The sequence below is a fragment of the Conger conger genome, chromosome 11 (assembly GCF_963514075.1).
Source record: "Conger conger chromosome 11, fConCon1.1, whole genome shotgun sequence".
Taxonomy (NCBI): domain Eukaryota; kingdom Metazoa; phylum Chordata; class Actinopteri; order Anguilliformes; family Congridae; genus Conger; species Conger conger.
Genome location: NC_083770.1, coordinates 16,750,999 through 16,768,662, shown reverse-complemented (window position 1 = coordinate 16,768,662; position 17,664 = coordinate 16,750,999). Strand labels below are relative to the sequence as shown.

Below are 17,664 nucleotides of genomic sequence, written 5' to 3'. Positions count from 1 at the left end.
TCGTAGGACAGGGGTGTCAAGCTGGGGGACCAGGGGGCCGGAGTGTCTGTGGATTTTCTGGTTTCCTTTCAAACAGCTGCACATAAGGCCATGAGAAGAAGGTGTGTGGATTATTTAGACAGTCAATGACTTAGATTAGCCACAGGTGCAGAGACACCACAGAAACCAACAGACACTGTGGCCTGCCAGGACTAGAGTGACACCTGTGTTGAAGGAAACTGAAGACAATTTTAATTTGCAGTGAAATCAGTTCTATATCCTCATTCCCTGTTTCAATGAAATAAATCTTTAGACACTGGTATACATTTAAATGAACAAAATAAAAAATAGCACAATCTAGTCTATCTGGTTGAAAGGTTTATGTAATTACAAAAATTGTGATTCTGCCACCATTCTATGAGAAGATCCACTCATGTGTGGAGTTTAATCATTTTTTGTTCGCTGTTTGCGTGGAAAATTATGCAAGTTTGTGTGTAGTGAAATTAATGAACATGTCACAAAACATTTATGATAAAAAATACATTTCAGCCAAGAAAATGAAACAGCAAAACACACAACCTGAATTTTGTGCCAAATTCTTTTTTTGCATTGCAGAAAAGCATTCCCACGCCAGCCCCTTTAAGTGCAAGATATCAAATACATATTGAAGTATATTTGAAATATAAAATATACACTACCGTTCAAAAGTTTAGGGTTGCCTTGTCTTTTTCAGATTTAATATTTTATTTTCTTCATTGAATTCATTCGTGGTCAAAGCACAGACTCAGAGCTTTTATTGAAGGGTACTTTTATACATTTTTGTTTCACCATGTAGTAATTACAGCACCTTTTATATGTACTCCCCCATTTGTTGCATATCATTTGCATATCATGACTTCCTGATGTCTGTGACATATCAACATCATCAGAGTCTGGATCAGGTTGTCCTACAAGTGATACTAAAACTCTTAGCATTTGAATGCATCTCGATGGGAATTGGGGGGTGGGACTAGATTCAGCTGTAAAATATGTTGATACATTATGGAACATATTTGTTGGCTAAATGGTTTTAAGTGATGATGGGTCCAAGGTGTCAAATGAGCCTCATGCTGCTGCTGTAGACACTACAAGAAAGTTTCCCATTGAACTCAATGGGGAAAATATTCAGGAGAAAAAGGTGAGGCCAAACTTATGAGTATATTGAATAACTTGTGATGAAAATTGTGATGTTTCATTGGAAATGCAGCTAAATATGTCAAATGTCCCTGTGCCCAAAAACTGAAAATGTGCTTTCTTTCCAATCAAATGCGTGATAAATCTTTTTTATTCTAAGGCCATGTTTTGTTAATTTCACAAGCACAGTGAAATTAATGACTAGAAATTATTATTTTTTTAATTGAAGAAATGCAAGAAAAAAAATAATTAATTTTTTAATTCAGATTGATAGGAAATCCTTATGTTATGTAAGAACCACAGTGAAATAAATAAACAGAAATATTATAGAAATTTGATAAGCAGACTCACACACAGAGGGGTGTATCAGAGGGGTTTATTGAGGCTACAGTAGGTGGAAGACCTTGAGTTACACAGCAAACAGACCACTGGTAAGCTGCAGAGGAGGGGGTCCCCAAAGCCCTCACAGAGACTGAGGGGTTCTCACTTCTTGAACTGGGCCACAGGCGGCGGGATCTTGATGTCCTGGCCCTTCTCCAGCCTCTTCTCACACTCGATCAAGTAGTTGACCCCGTCGATGACCAGCTGAACCAGCTCCACCTGTCCGAGTTTCACTCTTTCATTTACTGTACCCGGAGACTAAACAAAACTGCCACTGACATTTAAAAACTATGTCTGATTCCTTACCACATGAATAGGAGTTCAATAAAGGCTCAAGCCATTTTTACTTTGGATATATCTTTGGCGAAAATGTAAATCGTTAATAGTTTAGTTTTTGTCCAATGCAATGCATGTAAAAATATAATAAACAATCAGAGAAAATTTAGATATGAGAGTGAGGAACAACACCAAGCATCACTATAAATCCAGTCAAAATGGTCAACGTTTATATGGTATAAGCTGCTGAGTCTGGAGGACTCTTTAGGGAGTAAATCCCTAAAACCTACACCGAGGCAGAGAGGTGAAATCCGTTACCTCAGACTTGCCCAGACGGTCGTTGTTTGAAATGTCGAAGGTGTCGCCCACGGCAGCCGTGTCCACGCCCCCCGTGCCTCGTTTCTGGAGCCTCAGGTTGTCCAGGATCTTTTTGAAGCGCGGATCCTGAGAGGGGACCCCACAATCACACAGTCATCACATGAGAGAGGAGAAAGTGAAAAAACCAGTTGTGGACCCGGAAATTTCCGATACTCCACCCATAACAATGATTCATTATTAAATGAATTAACAGCTGCAGAACCATGCTGAGATTAATGTATATGCTAACTCATGTTATTGAAGGTAACAGTTCAGTGACCTCCTTGAGATTATGTAATGTGATGTAAAATATGGGGATCACGAGAGAGAGATAATATAATTGATATAGAGTAAAGGAATAATAGAGTTGGCACCTTGCTGAGACTCACTAAGTGTACTGTAACAGAATGTTTCTGGTACTTTTCCGATTTCATTTTTTGTAATGAATTGAGTGTTTTGGGTACTTTGTGGGGACTGATTTAGTATAAGTGTGTGTTTTCGGTACCTTGCTGAGACTGATTTAGTATAGTTGGGTGTGGGTACCTTGCTGAGGCGTGTGTTTTGGGTACTTTGTGGGGAGTTTTTGTAAATACACTGAGAAGTTCAATATGGTTTTGAATATACTGATTTAGTATAGTTGTGTGTTTTGGGTACTTTGTGGGGACTGATTTAGTATAAGTGTGTGTTTTTGGTACCTTGCTGAGACTGATTTAGTATAGGCGTGTGTTTTGGGACTAAGAGCGATTCAAAGACTCCCATGACACGGCCACACAAAGACCCAGTTACCTCGCCCGGAAAAGGGAAACCGGGGCCCCCTGCTGGAGCCAGACCCGGGAGGGGAGCTCGTCGGCGAGCGTCTGGTGGCCGGGCCTTATCCCATGGGGCCCGGCCGGGCACAGCCCGAACTAGTCACGTGGGGTCGCCGCCCTGTGGGCTCACCACCTGCAGGGGTCGGCATCGGAGTCGGGTGTTTTGCCCAACGGGCAGTAGGCAAAGGCGGGGATCCGGGCGTGCTGATCCTCGGCGTCGCAGACTGGTTCTGGGGACGTGGAACGTCACCTCTCTGGTGGGGAAGGAACCGGAGCTAGTGCGGGAGGCGGAGCGGTACCAACTAGATATAGTTGGGCTCACCTCCACGCACAGTACTGGTTCCGGAACCAAACTCCTGGAGAGGGGCTGGACTCTGTTCTTTTCTGGAGTTGCTCAAGGTGAGAGGCGCCGGGCGGGTGTGGGGATACTCACAAGCCACCGGCTGAGCGCCACTGTGTTGGAGTTCCACCCGGGGAACGAGAGGGTCGCTTCTCTGCGACTACGTGTCGCTGGGGGGAAGGCTCTGACTGTCATTTGTGCGTATGCACCAAATGGCAGTTCAGAGTATCCGGCCTTCTTGGAGTCACTGGGTGGCATCCTGGAAAGGGTGCCACCCGGAGACTCCATAGTTCTGCTGGGCGACTTCAACGCTCACGTGGGCAATGACGGAGAAACCTGGAGGGGGGTGATTGGGAGGAACGGCCTGCCTGATCTGAACCCAAGCGGTGTTTTGTTATTGGACTTCTGTGCTGGCCATGGATTGTCGATAACAAACACCATGTTCGAGCATAGGGTAGCTCATAAGTGTACTTGGTACCAGAGCACCTTAGGCCAAAGATCGATGATCGACTTTGTGGTCGTATCATCAGACCTGCGGCCGTATGTCTTGGACACTCGGGTGAAGAGAGGAGCAGAGCTGTCAACTGATCACCACCTGGTGGTGAGTTGGATCAAGTGGCCGGGGAGGCTGCCTGACAGACCCGGTAAACCCAAACGTGTAGTGAGGGTGAACTGGGAGAGGCGGCAAGCAGGAGCAGCAGGAGCAGGAGCTGTGGCCAGAAGGTCATCGGTGCCTGTCGGGGCGGCAACCCAAGAACCCGCTGGTGGACACCAGCGGTGAGGGAGGCCGTCAAGCTGAAGAAGGAGGCCTTTCGGGCTTGGCTGGCCCGGGGGTCCCCTGAAGCAGCAGACAGGTACCGGGTGGCCAGAAGGGCTGCAGCTTCGGCAGTCGCTGAAGCAAAAACCCGGGTATGGGAGGAGTTCGGGGAGGCTATGGAGAAGGACTTTCGGTTGGCCTCGAGGAAGTTCTGGCAAACCATCCGACGACTCAGAAAGGGAAAGCAGGGCTTGTCTCAGGCTGTTTTCAGCAGGGGAGGAGAACTGCTGACCCGGACTGGGGATATTGTCGGGCGGTGGAAAGAGCACTTCGAGGAGCTCCTGAACTCGAACAACACGTCCTCTGTGGAAGAGGCAGAGCCTGAAGACTCGGGGGAATCTGCACCTATATCCCTGGCGAAAGTTGCTGAGGTAGTCAAAAAGCTCCTCAGTGGCAAGTCGCCGGGTGTAGATGAGATTCGCCCTGAGATGCTGAAGGCTCTGGACATTGTTGGGCTGTCTTGGCTGACACGCCTCTTCGGTGTCGCGTGGAGATCGGGGACAGTACCTGTAGAGTGGCAGACCGGGGTGGTGGTCCCCATTTTCAAGAAGGGGGACCGGAGGGTGTGCTCCAATTACCGGGGTATCACACTCCTCAGCCTCCCTGGGAAAGCTTACTCTAGGGTACTGGAAAGGAGGCTCCGACCGACGGTCGAACCTCGGATTCAGGAGGAGCAATGTGGCTTCCGTCCTGGCCGTGGAACAGTGGACCAGCTCTTTACCTTGGCAGGGTTGCTGGCGGGGTCATGGGAGTTTGCCCATCCAGTCCACATGTGCTTTGTGGACTTGGAGAAGGCTTTCGACCGTGTCCCCCGGGGAACCCTGTGGGGTGTACTGCGGGAGTATGGGGTACCGGGGCCGTTGTTACGAGCCATCAGGTCCCTGTATAACCAAAGTGAGAGCTGTGTCCGCATTCTCGGCACAAAGTCAAGCACGTTTCCGGTGGGTGTTGGACTCCGCCAAGGTTGCCCCTTGTCACCGGTCCTGTTTGTGGTATTCATGGACAGGATCTCAAGGCGCAGCCGAGGTGAGGAGAGTGTCCGGTTTGGTGACCTCAGAATCGCATCTCTGCTTTTTGCGGATGATGTGGTTCTGCTGGCTTCATCGGACCGTGACCTTCAGCACGCACTGGAGCGGTTTGCAGCCGAGTGTGAAGCAGCCGGGATGAGAGTCAGCACCTCCAAGTCCGAGGCCATGGTTCTCTGCCGGAAAACGGTGGATTGCTCCCTCCGGGTTGGGAACGAGTCTTTGCCCCAAGTGAAGGAGTTCAAGTATCTCGGGGTCTTGTTCACGAGTGAGGGTAGAAGGGAGCGTGAGATCGACAGGCGGATCGGTGCAGCGTCAGCAGTAATGCGGGCGTTGCACCGGACCGTCGTGGTGAAGAAGGAGCTGAGCCGGAAGGCGAAGCTCTCGATTTACTGGTCGATCTACGTCCCAACCCTCACCTATAGTCACGAGCTTTGGGTAGTGACCGAAAGAACGAGATCGCGTATACAAGCGGCCGAAATGAGCTTCCTCCGTAGGGTGGCCGGGCTCAGCCTTAGAGATAGGGTGAGGAGCTCGGACATCCGGAGGGAGCTCGGAGTAGAGCCGCTGCTCCTTCGCGTCGAAAGGAGCCAATTGAGGTGGTTCGGGCATCTCATCAGGATGCCTCCCGGGCGCCTCCCTTTGGAGGTTTTCCGGGCTCGTCCAACTGGACGGAGACCCCGAGGGAGACCCAGAGCCCGCTGGAGAGATTATATATCTCTCCTGGCCAGGGAACGCCTCGGGATCCCCCAGGAGGAGCTAGAATGCGTTGCTGGGGAGAGGGACGCCTGGAATACCCGGCTTTGCCTACTGCCCCCGCGACCCGACTCCGGATAAGCGGGTGATGATGGATGGATGGATGGATGGTGTGTTTTGGGTACTTTGTGGGGACTGATTAGGCATAGTTGTGTGTTTTGGGTACTTTGTGGGGACTGATTGTTTTAGGTACCTTGCTGAGATTGGGCAGGCGCACGTGCACCCCAGCCCTCAGACCCGTCCCCAGGTTGGAGGGGCAGGTCAGGATGTAGCCCAAATGTTCGTTCCACATGAACTCCCAGCCCCTCTCCATAATCAGCCGCTCTACCTGCACACACACACAGGGCTGTTAGTACAGAGATACACATGCACAGCACTGTTAGTACAGAGATACACATGCACAGCACTGTTAGTACAGAGATACACACGCACAGGGCTGTTAGTACAGAGATACACACGCACAGCACTGTTAGTACAGAATACACACACACAGCACTGTCAGTACAGAGATACACACACACATGGCTGTTAGTACAGAGATACACACACACAGGGCTGTTAGTACAGAGATACACACACACAGGGCTGTTAGTACAGAGATACACACGCACAGCACTGTTAGTACAGAGATACACACACACAGGGCTGTTAGTACAGAGATACACACACACAGGGCTGTTAGTACAGAGATGCACACACACAGGGCTGTTAGTACAGAGATACACACACACAGGGCTGTTAGTACAGAGATACACACACACAGGGCTGTTAGTACAGAGATACACACGCACAGCACTGTTAGTACAGAGATACACACACACAGGGCTGTTAGTACAGAGATACACACACACAGGGCTGTTAGTACAGAGATACACACGCACAGCACTGTTAGTACAGAGATACACACACACAGGGCTGTTAGTACAGAGATACACACACACAGCACTGTTAGTACAGAGATACACACTGTGGTGGCCCAATCGAGGATCGGTACCCCACTAGAGTAGAACGGCCAGTGCGCCGGCGCCAGGAGCTGGGGAAAATAATTGATGGTGAATATTTCCTTAATTCGTATTTAAGGGATCGGCGCCTTGGAGAGAGCCCGGGCAGGGGGAGAATCAGCACCAAGGCCAGCACAACCAGGGCGTGTGTGGAATGCACTCCACTAACCAATTCTCATCAACCAGGCACAGCTGCGCCGAGTTTGAGAGAGACCAACACCCTACAAAAGGCCAAACTCGAGTGCAGAGCGGGGCTCAGGACAGAAGAGGAGATACGCAGAGCCAGTGTGGGTGAACGCCTCTACCGAGCCGCGACTGAACACGACTGGAATACTTTCGGGAGGGACACCGGGAGAACCGCATGATTATGGAAGAAACCCCGTGGAAGAAACAGTTCACGTGAGCCAATCATTCCGGCTAGAAGCCAGCTAATCTCTTTTTTTAAATCCTAGATGCAACGGGCAAAGAAGGGCGTCTAGGTGGGGGAAGAGGACTTCCGAGGCCAGGGACACAGTTCTGGATGGAGGCTCTATCCATACCTCTTGTAGCCCCCTGCAGAACCTCTCAAACACCCTCTTCATGTTGCCGCCCTTCTCCATGGAGATGATGCGGGTGTGGTCCTCCTCGTTGATCCAGATCAGGAAGTTTTTCTCGTTGTTGTGCCTGTAAGGGGGGAGAAAGGGGTGTCAGGATGAAGCAAAGGGCGGGAACCCACAAACAGCTGAGAGCAAACCCACCGTGGTTTCACTTACAGGAAAGCTCTGCAGTATACTGGAATTTAAATAACCATTTGTCTCTAAGTGTCTAACAAATACATGTGAGCAGAAATCATTTCTGTTCATTTCTCTACTTGCCAAACAGTCTTTAAAAAGAGATAAGAAAAATCAAACACAAAAGCATCACACAATTATCGAAGCATGCGGTAAGTAAGAAAAGCGTCCTAATCCACTGAAACAAAGCCCCCTGACTGCAGACCAATCACAGGCCGTCCCTACACAAACGAGCAAGGGGAGGAGGCCTTGTGGAGGAGGAAGTGGCCCTGCAGCCAGTGGGCCAGCAGAGGGCGACATAGAGGCGTGACAGGAGGAACAAGGGAGAGAGGATACTTTGGCCAGTATTCAGTCAACATTTGTCCTTTAACCTTTTAATGTGTGCTTAACCCTCCTATTATGTTAAGAGTTTATGACCGCTTTTATGTTTGTGGTCTGTTAACTGTTAACTGTTAACTGACCCCAGCAGTTTAAATAAACACAAAATAAAACAATTTTGACACTTGGTGTGTCTTATTGTCTCCCAAATTACGAGCCTTCTATCCATAAATATAAGAAATTGGTGAGAAACGTCTCATTTTAGAGCCTGAGGTACAGGAAGTGAAAGTTTGGCTGTATGGGAAGGTGCCACCAGAATCATCCACAAGGAAATCTGAGATAAAAATATAAAGTTTGTATATTTTCAGAAATTTTATACAGTTACAGAGGGTCAAATTGACCCCAAACATAACATTACATTAACATTAACCTAACAACTATTTTAACTCAAACTTGCTGGGGGATTTTACTTCACATGTTTTCTTCACAGAAATGGAGTGGCAAGTTCTGCAGTCAGCAAAATAATCTTTGCTACCGGTACAGCATGTTTCTATATTTATTTCTTTGCAAATTTAAAGTTAAGTGTGAATGGTGAATCCAGGCTATTTGGTGATAGTGGGTCAGAAAGATAAATGATTGCTCTAAGTAGTCAATCATCAACAAAATCCCTCAAACTGCTACCCTACCTATCTGGTCAAATTTCTGGATGTACAGAATTACATTTAATTGGTTGATGTGAAACTTTCTAGTTGCCTGTTAAAAACAACTTTTATTACCATATTGTCACCTTTCAGGCTCTGGATTCTGTGCTTTAAACCTGAAGGTCATGAGTTCAAATCCCAGTTGCCATGCTTCTTTCTCACTCTGAATAGCTTAATAAGATGTTTTACTCTCCAATAGAAAAACATTGAAGGATTTATTGATGGACTGATTGATTGAACCACATAACAATTTAAATGTCCGGCAGACCTAATAGTGGATAGAAGGAAAAGGAAGTAAATATAATGCTAACAGGGGCAAGGCTACACATCTACTACTTGGGACAGACTATGTCTATGGCCTTACCAAATCCCACGAGCATCAGGCCAATCTCTGGCCATCCCTGCTGCTGTCAGCAGAGGAGAGACCGGCTTATCAAACAGGAAGTGCTCCTGAGGAGGGTCAGCGTGGCAGGGACAGAGCGAGCAGGTCAAAGGTCAGCATCAGGCAAGATCAAACACAACATAACAGCTGTGTCAATCTGGCACAGAATGGCTGTACATTTGGATAGGAGTACCTGGTTCTGTGTTAGGAGAGATATAGCCAGAGAGGAGAGACTTTATACCTCACTGTCCTGGCCTATTGATTGGTTTGTGAGTGTCTGTAAATTAGCCTGGTGGTGATTGTTTGTATGGTCAGTGAGAATCAGTCTGACTGTTCTGTGGTGAATATGAATTATACTGGGGTTAACTGGGATTCTCTGTGTTTGGAATTTACCATTTCTGCGGTGAGTTTAAATTGTACTGGTCTCTGTGGAGTTTGTAAACTGGGATGCCCGGTTTCAGTGGTGAGACCATAGACTGGAATTCGCTGTCTTGCTGGTGAGATCATAGACCCCTGGGATTCCCTGTTTATGTGGTGAATTTGTACAGGAGGTCATAACACGGAGAGGCAGACTCTGTGGTCATGTCATGTCTGTGGTGTAACTGCACTGCAGAGGTGGAGCAGAAAAACAGACCGCGGGGTGACTCACGTCGATGAGCCTCTGCTGCTCTTCATCAGTCATCTCCCCCAGGCTGTAGTAGCGGCCGGAGAGGTCCCCCTTCAGCCCGGAGAGAGCCTGCACCGCCACCCTCTCCACCTCCCGTCTCTCCGAGCGCGAGCAGGCGGGGGGCAGGCTGAGCCCCCGGATACTGCGGCCCGTTCGCACGCGGGAGGACAGGACGTAGCGCTCGTCGAACATGCCCGAGGTGATCTGCAAACGGGTCCGATACCTCACACTCTGTTACAGGGCCAACCGCAGCGTGGCAGCCATAGCCCTACATACATGCATTATCTATTATCAGCCTGCTACATCTATGTTGTGATAAAAAGTTTAGTTTTCTAAACTTTCTGAGCCCATGACAAGGTTAATGAACCAGGACATTTTTTTTTACTCCACCACAAAATGGAGGCTGAAGAGTTGATGTATGTCGTGTGATCATAATACTTGAGACGCCAATACTTTACATTACAGTACCAAATAAATGCTTTACATTGCAGTACCAAATAAACAGGCTTGTTTGCTTGACAAAATAATTGCCAAATTGCCAGTTTGACTAATTTCAAGATTTTCCAATGGGGTAAGAAAATGTAACTTGTAAAACAGTAACTGAAAACAAGCTAATATTTTCCACTTGAGAGAAAAAATACGTACGGGATTTTAAGTGTCATCATACGACTAAAACACTTGTTCAAACAGTGTGAGAGCACAGCTGAGTGTGGAGGGGTGTGTTTCCGTTACCTTGGAGCTGTCCAGGTCAGTGGGGTGTGTCATGGTCCTGGGGTCGTATCCGTTATGCCTGATCTTGATGACCGGGTCAAAAAGGTCAGCAAACACCTAAAACCACAGTGAGAGCACTAAATGAATGAATATCGCTGGAGGGGCATGGGGGAGGGGTGGGGTGGACAACACTAATAATAATTATAATCATAGCTTATTTATAATTAAGGTTGTAGAAGAAGAAGATTCATTGCAAAAACGAATCTTAACAAGTATCTCAGTCTTACATTTAGACTTATTTCTGTTACTTTTTTGCTACTTACAAAAATATTCCCAATAAGGTGAGACAGTTTTATTCATTTCAAAATGTGCCAATAGGGTAAGACAATTTTACTTGTTAAGCAAAAAGTAACTTAAAACAAGGTATATTATATAAATAAAAGAAGAAAGAGAAAGTGTCATTACAATACTAAACTTGTTTAGTAAACTTGTTGAGATGTTTTTGCAGCAGTGAGAAGAAGAACATGAAGGTATTGCTTGTGTTATGTGTTGAGATAATCGCAGGTTGAGCAGGTTTTCTTTGTTACCCTGCACTTTTATTTGCACACATAAAAGCCACACAATAACAAATTGTAAACAGATAACAAGGACAGGGCAGGGTAGGTAAGAAACCCAAGAGGGCTTCTTACTTAACTGATGGCTGCAAGAGGTTGACTACACTGTTAATTCTCCCCTTGTGGATTGGAGTCTCAATGAGTTCCCTGCAGACCCTGCTGCTCTCCAGGGCCAGGGTTGGGGAACCCCTTCATCTTTGTAAATAAATATTCCCTGTGCTCCTATCTCATCCCACGCCCCATCTGGCTAACACAAAATGTTCTTAGGTTGTAAGGGGTGGCCTATTGCCTAGTGGCTAAGGTACACGACTGGGGCAGCCTGTAGCCTAGTGGCTAAGATACATGACTGGGGCAGCCTGTAGCCTAGTGGCTAAGGTACACGACTGGGAGAGCCTGTAGCTTAGTGGCCAAGGTGCATGATTGAGACCCGGAAGGTTGGTTGTTTAAGCCTCGGTGCAGCTACGATAAGATCTGCACAGCTGTTGGGCCCTTGAGAAAGGCCTTTAACCTCACATTGCTCCTGAGGGCTTTGCCCTCTGCTTAGTCTAACTGTAAGTTGTGTTGGATAAAAGTGTCAGCTAAATAACAAATCATCATGAGAACAACATCGTGAGAACAACACCATGAGAACAACATCATGAGAACAACATCGTGAGAACAACACTGTGAGAACATTTAGCGTTTGTTGGGCCCGGCCTCACGCATCTCTGCTCCGCCCCTGCCTGTCCCTCCTGAAGTACCTCGTAGCTCTCCTCATCCCCGGCCACCATGCCCACGGTCTTGATGAAGGGGTGCCCAGGGTTGTCCACCCCCGTCTGGATGCTCTGGTCCAGGGTCCAGTCGTTGGGGGTGACCCGGTCCCGCAGATGGGCGTAGATACCGGGCGTAAGAGCCGCAGCCATGCAGTTGTTGTGTTTTCGCAGATCGGGGTAATCGGCGCTGAGGAACGGAGAGATGGAGGGAGACATTAAACCAAGAAAAATACAATGAAATAAAATAGCTACCTTGTCTAATATTGCTACTTTCAGATTCAGTGCTGTAAGTATGGAGGTTTTAATGCTTATTGTTCGGGACACTAAAAAGGCAAATTGTCCTGAAAGCTTTTCAATGATCCAAGCTGAGTCATTAGAACAACTGAGTGCAGAACTTGAATTTCTGATTATCCTTACAAATGGAGGGAGAGATTAAACCAAGAAAAAATAACTATCAAATAATGAGAAATGTTAATGTGAAAATATAGGTTTCAATCATACTATGGTATTACATCAACACATGGGTTTTCCGTAGCCTCACTGGCAATGTGCAAACTCTAATCAAATCTGTGTGTTTACAGAACCCTATGTGTTATACAGTACATTACACAATTATGGGCATAAGCAGTTTATGCAAACTGCACACTGCTACTGTTCTTCTAAACTTCAATTGATACACATACAGCTAACAGAGTTAAAGGCGGGGGGGGGGGTCTGAATTGCCTATTGCAGCTTGTGGTTTCCCCAGTCAGGTGATAGTGTTTAACTGGTGAGGCTAAGCCCAGTGTATCGGGTCCAGAGCTGAACTCAATGCGGTATTGTACTGAGCCCAGTGTGTCAAAAAGGCACTTAAAGAACCAGACTCTTTTCACAGGGTCCGCTCAGCCATTACAGCTGGCTTTGTCCCTTAAGAGGTTACAAGTTCAAACCTTGCAGGGATGATTGAGCAAGAATGCACTTGATACAGTTGCTGCCGTAAATTATCCAGGAAATCATAAATCCATTATATGTGATATAATAATAAAATATCGAAAAGGCGTGGAGGTTGCACTGGATAAGAATGTTAGTAAGGCGCCTAGTAAGCCTAGTAAGGCGCTTAATATAGGGTAAATTTTCAATGTATATTCACATATAATCAATTACAAATTGATTATATGTGAATAAAATAAAATATTGAAAGCTGTGTTGCTCTCGATGAGAAAGTCCACTAAGCAAATAAATTAATATTCAATATTCAAATTTAATATTCTTTTGTGGTTACGGAGACAGTTCAACTTTAAAAATATGTTTTTTTTTCACTCAAGAAGAGAAAATTACCTTGTATTTGGCTGCTACATATGAATGTTCTCACTGCAGTGACAAATCTCAAAATAAGTGAAACTCTCACCTCACTGGCAATATTTCAGTCACTATCATTTAAAAATGATTTAAAGACTTGTTGTGACGGTCTTATTTTTGTATTTTTGCCAGTTTGTTGGCCTGTGGTTACTGTGACACGGTTCACTGCTTTGGCACTGCTTCCCCCTGACCACAGAAGGTCTTGGGAAAGGATAAGCGCTGTGATAATCCGGTCACACTCCTGCAGCACAGACTAATCCTGTCTTTCGGAGAAACGGGAGCAGCCCTGTTTTCTCAACTACGACGTATTGTCCTGTTCGCTATCACGTTTCGAACCTGCACCTTCCACAATCCTGAACCCCCTCTACTGTGTGCAGTATGTCTATGGACAGCTGTTTATTAGAGGTGATTAGCAAATGGGACAAGGTGTTGTTCTGAATCATTAAGCCTTTTTTAGCATTTGGGGAGTAGGGACTTGATCCCAGAGGAGCCTGGCACTCACACACACTGCAAAAAAAGTGTTTTTTCTTGTGATGAGACTGAAGCTTGTTTTAAGATAGCATGCTAATCAAGTTCAATTTTCTTATCCCGTTGGCAAATCTTGAAATGAGTCAAACTGTCTCACTTCATTGGCAATTCTTTGTGTCTTATTTTGCAAAAAAAAGTAATAGAAATCTAAGATTTGAAGTGTAAAAGTAAGACTAAAACACTTGTTGAGATTGACGTAGTGTTCGGTTTTTGCAGAGCACCTGGGCGGGTACATCTTCCTCCTCTCCGCGGCGGAGAGGCAGTCCCCCGCCTGGCTGAGCAGGAAGCCTGAGGCCAGGGTCCCAGCGCCCAGGCTGGCCAGGGCCACCGCCGCGCTCCGCCCAGAAAGCATCCGCGTGAAAGAGTGGGCCATCCTCACCGGCTGGTCGCTCGCTCCAGAGAGAGGTGCGCTGCGGGGGGGAGAGACAGAGAAGCTGCAAGACCAGGCAACGCACGTGTTCAATTCACACAATGACCGATTTAACTTCAACTTTAATCTGTAGATTTTAGTCTTCACAACACGGGGTCCTCAGGGCACTGTTAATGAGCCGAATTCAAGCCAGGCAAAGTTCGGTCAGCTCCATACGGATTACTGAAAACATCAGAGGTGGTTGGGGAATTGGCCTTTGTAAGCACAAGACAGCAGGCATATGTTCTGTATAGGAACTTTGCAGAACTTATGTATTGTCAGGGAAGCAAGGATTAAAGGTACAATAGGTAATTTTGGACTTCTACTGGTCAAGGGAGGAATAGCAGCAACAAACCACAACACTGTTTATCCTTCCCCCTTCTGTGTAAACGTGCTGATGTTGAAACACCATTGGCTAGAATCAATTTTCAACCAATGACTTGAATTATTGCACAGTTATACAATGTCGGGCCGTCAACTGTATGTTTTGAAACCAAAATTCAAGGACTATAATCACAGGCAGAGGGTGAGTCAACATGTCAGTGAGCCTTTTTCAATGATAGGAAGGGATTTACAATGGTCGTGTAACAATTTTTTAACACAAAAATCTTACCTATTGTATATATGTTTATTTTCCAACAAACAATATGCTTGTAAAGATGTTCAGCACTGATGTTCAATATACTGTATGTGATTTAAATGAATAAATATTATTAAGAATGACAATTATCAATTAAATCGCCAAATTCTGTGAAAGGTCAGTCTACAGCAAATTGGTGGAATCAATCAACAAGTCAAACCAAATTCGATATCAGATCCTAAGATCAAATGAATAAATGAAGAAGCAGACAGAATGATTAATAAAAATCATACATTCTTAAATGAATGTAGGCCCACTACATCTAATTTACAAAACAGAAGACATTTGACATGACATTAAATTGTAAATAACAGGAAAGAGAGAGAGAGAGAAACAGATAAGCCAGACCTTGCCAGAGTATTACTCCAGGAACCAGCACCAAAATAAAAAGGATCTCCTCCAAAAATCCAAATTGTAACACACAAGCCTGTTCCTGCGGCCATCTTAAATACCTTAGCCAGGCTACTCACGCTTGCCCCTGATTGGGTGATGCCGGGTTAAGGTGTAGAAGGAAGGGGCCAGAACTAGCCCATCTAAGAGGACAATGTAGTTCTTAATTAATTTGACCTCATATTGTTGAAAGCTAAGCACACATATATTATTATGAAAAGAATCATGGTTTTAGTCTCTTTTTAATGACAATAAACATGAATGTCTGAGTAGGTAATCCTGGTTAGTTTATTGATTTTATTTTTATTTCTTTTACTTCTGCTTCAAACAACAGAGGTCATATTTGTTGACAAATAATTGTTAAAGCTGGGAAGTCTCAATCTCCATCTCAATATTTCATAATATTCCAAGCATTCAAACTTAAAGTGGGAAAAGGAAATTCTGGCACGGCCCTGGTGTTTCTTCAGTGACAAACTATGCTGGAGGTCAGGCCCATAGATTGCAGGCTCAGATTATGGTATCAGTGTGGCTTTGATGTCAGAGAACATCAGCATTCTTGCCCCATCTAATGACCTTTGTCCTCTCTCCTGATGTGATTGATTATAGCACAACAAATGTACAACAAAAATTCATCAGCCATCTTTAATACAACTAGTCCATATCCAGGTTGAATAGTCCCACTTTGACCTACAGGCCAGCCGATATAGGGACACACAGATTTATGTCCCACAATCCCAAGGCCTGGCGCAGAGACATCAAAAGTTTCTAGATACTTTTCTGTGTCGCTGCTGTTGTGACACCATGGTATCAGTCTCTTCCTTTTCCAGTGTCGGGGTATCTAGACTGGCGAGGGGGAGGGGGGGTTCCCTGGGCTATCGTGCAGTTTTCCCATCATTGTTGCGCTTGTGTGAGATGAAAGGTGATCTATTACCAACTGTATCTCGACCAAGTCCTGCACAGCGTGCGGGGGTTCTGCCTTCTGTGACAGGAACCGGACGACCCAGAGTGTGCTGGGGAGTGGGAGCAATACGTGGGAGGAATATTTTCCATGGAACTATGGTTTCCCAGAATGCCCTTCACCAGACCCAATAGGACCACTGGAGAACAGAAATGACAACTAGGAGAACAGCCATTTTCTATGGTGAGGGAACCCGGGGTCATGACAATAGATGCAGAGATAAAATCAACAACTTGAAAGCAAGATGTGTGGTAACACAATTGACCCCATTTGGTTAGAACGGTCAGGCCCTTTATTCATTGAGATAATTTATAAGACGTTAATTTGTTGGAAGGTGAGCTACAGCGCAGTCAGCGGTTGCCCCAGGAGAGTACAGTACAGTACAGCATTAAAGGAAGTGGAGTTAGATTAAGCATTAGTGCCCAACCCCCACTGGCATCAACACTGGCAGGCCACATGACCAAGTGCGGCATTCTGGACCTTTCAGTGGGGAATACCGAGGACAAAAGCCCGAGAAAGGAGAAGCTGCTGGGGCAGGAAGGATGGCAAGATGAACCCCCCCCCCCCCCATACACACACACTATCAACACCATCGGGAACGTTTCAAATATCTGATATCAAGTCACACTCAATTCATTATGAATGGCAACCGAGGACAGGTCGATTACCATTGTGCCTGTCTGGCCCAGCATTCTTGAGTATCAAAGCAGATTAGCAGGTTTCCAGTTTGGGATTAGTAGGAGAGGACAGTAATATAGGATACTGCAGCTGCTTATTATTGCTATGAAATTAGCCGTTGGTTTTGCCAGTAGAGTAATTGAAAGGACAACTTATGAGGTAAGTTGCAGAGATGCAAAATTCACTTGCTATTGAGTATAATATTCAGAGCAGGCAGCAACATGTTAGGTTAACATGTGAAGGCTTATCACGTTGTGTTAACCATTATAAGACACCTGCATTAATAAAGTAATAATAATGTAATAATACTGTACATAGAACAGTAATATAAAATCATTATTGAGCCAGTCTAACTGAGAAGGCAGATATGTCTGCCAAAGTCAATGGAAAACATTGAAAACACTTGACATTCATAAGATATTTTGTACCAAAAAATAAAATCACTGTGACCATAATCATAGTCACAAAGATACCAAAACATATCCCCAAACTACAGAGGGAGGGAGCCCACCCCCTTGCTAACTGCAGTTTCACAGAGAGGACGTCCCACAGAGGGAAAAGGGGACAGGGTTAGGGTGAGCGTTTATAAACATACCTGTGCAGAGGCTTGAGTTTGTCCCTGCGGTGAAGTCCAGGAGACACAGGGAGTTCACTGCGAGTGAACGCTGGATCCTGGCTCAGGATTAGAGCAGCTGGTCTCTCTCTGACCAATCCTGTTTCTCCCCTCAGTGTGTCAGGACCCGTTTGCGGAATGGCCCGTTCTTCCGAATTCAGTCGTCTACCATGCTAAAACAATGCCATTTTGTAGAGGCAGCAAGTCTCTTGGAAGGGTCTAAATTAAATGCTGCAATACATTCATATGAGCTACCTAACACAACTATAGGCACTGCACAA

At 45.9% G+C, this 17,664-nt stretch overlaps 1 protein-coding gene across 1 annotated transcript; it reads right to left on the bottom strand.

The window, feature by feature from the left end:
- Nucleotides 1-1,513: 1,513 nt before the first annotated feature.
- On the bottom strand, nucleotides 1,514-17,494 carry LOC133140149 (creatine kinase S-type, mitochondrial-like). The gene is made up of 10 exons (XM_061259769.1): nucleotides 17,366-17,494; nucleotides 13,917-14,105; nucleotides 11,818-12,016; nucleotides 10,485-10,580; nucleotides 9,735-9,956; nucleotides 9,068-9,153; nucleotides 7,454-7,577; nucleotides 6,107-6,241; nucleotides 2,128-2,253; nucleotides 1,514-1,752 (listed from the first exon to the last, which is right to left on the bottom strand). Exons 2-10 carry the CDS (start codon nucleotides 14,066-14,068, stop codon nucleotides 1,636-1,638), a joined length of 1,257 nt encoding a protein of 418 aa, XP_061115753.1. The 5' UTR covers nucleotides 14,069-14,105; nucleotides 17,366-17,494; the 3' UTR covers nucleotides 1,514-1,635.
- Between the last annotated feature and the right edge of the window lie 170 nt (nucleotides 17,495-17,664).

Coding starts and splice junctions, on each gene's coding strand:
- LOC133140149 (XM_061259769.1), bottom strand. CDS start 14,068: ATGGCCCACTCTTTCACGCGGATGCTTTCTGGGCGGAGCGCGGCGGTG. Junction 10,581..11,817: donor GGGATGAGGAGAGCTACGAG/GTACTTCAGGAG, acceptor CTGTGGTTTTAG/GTGTTTGCTGACCTTTTTGA. Junction 1,753..2,127: donor ACCGTCTGGGCAAGTCTGAG/GTAACGGATTTC, acceptor AAACTCGGACAG/GTGGAGCTGGTTCAGCTGGT.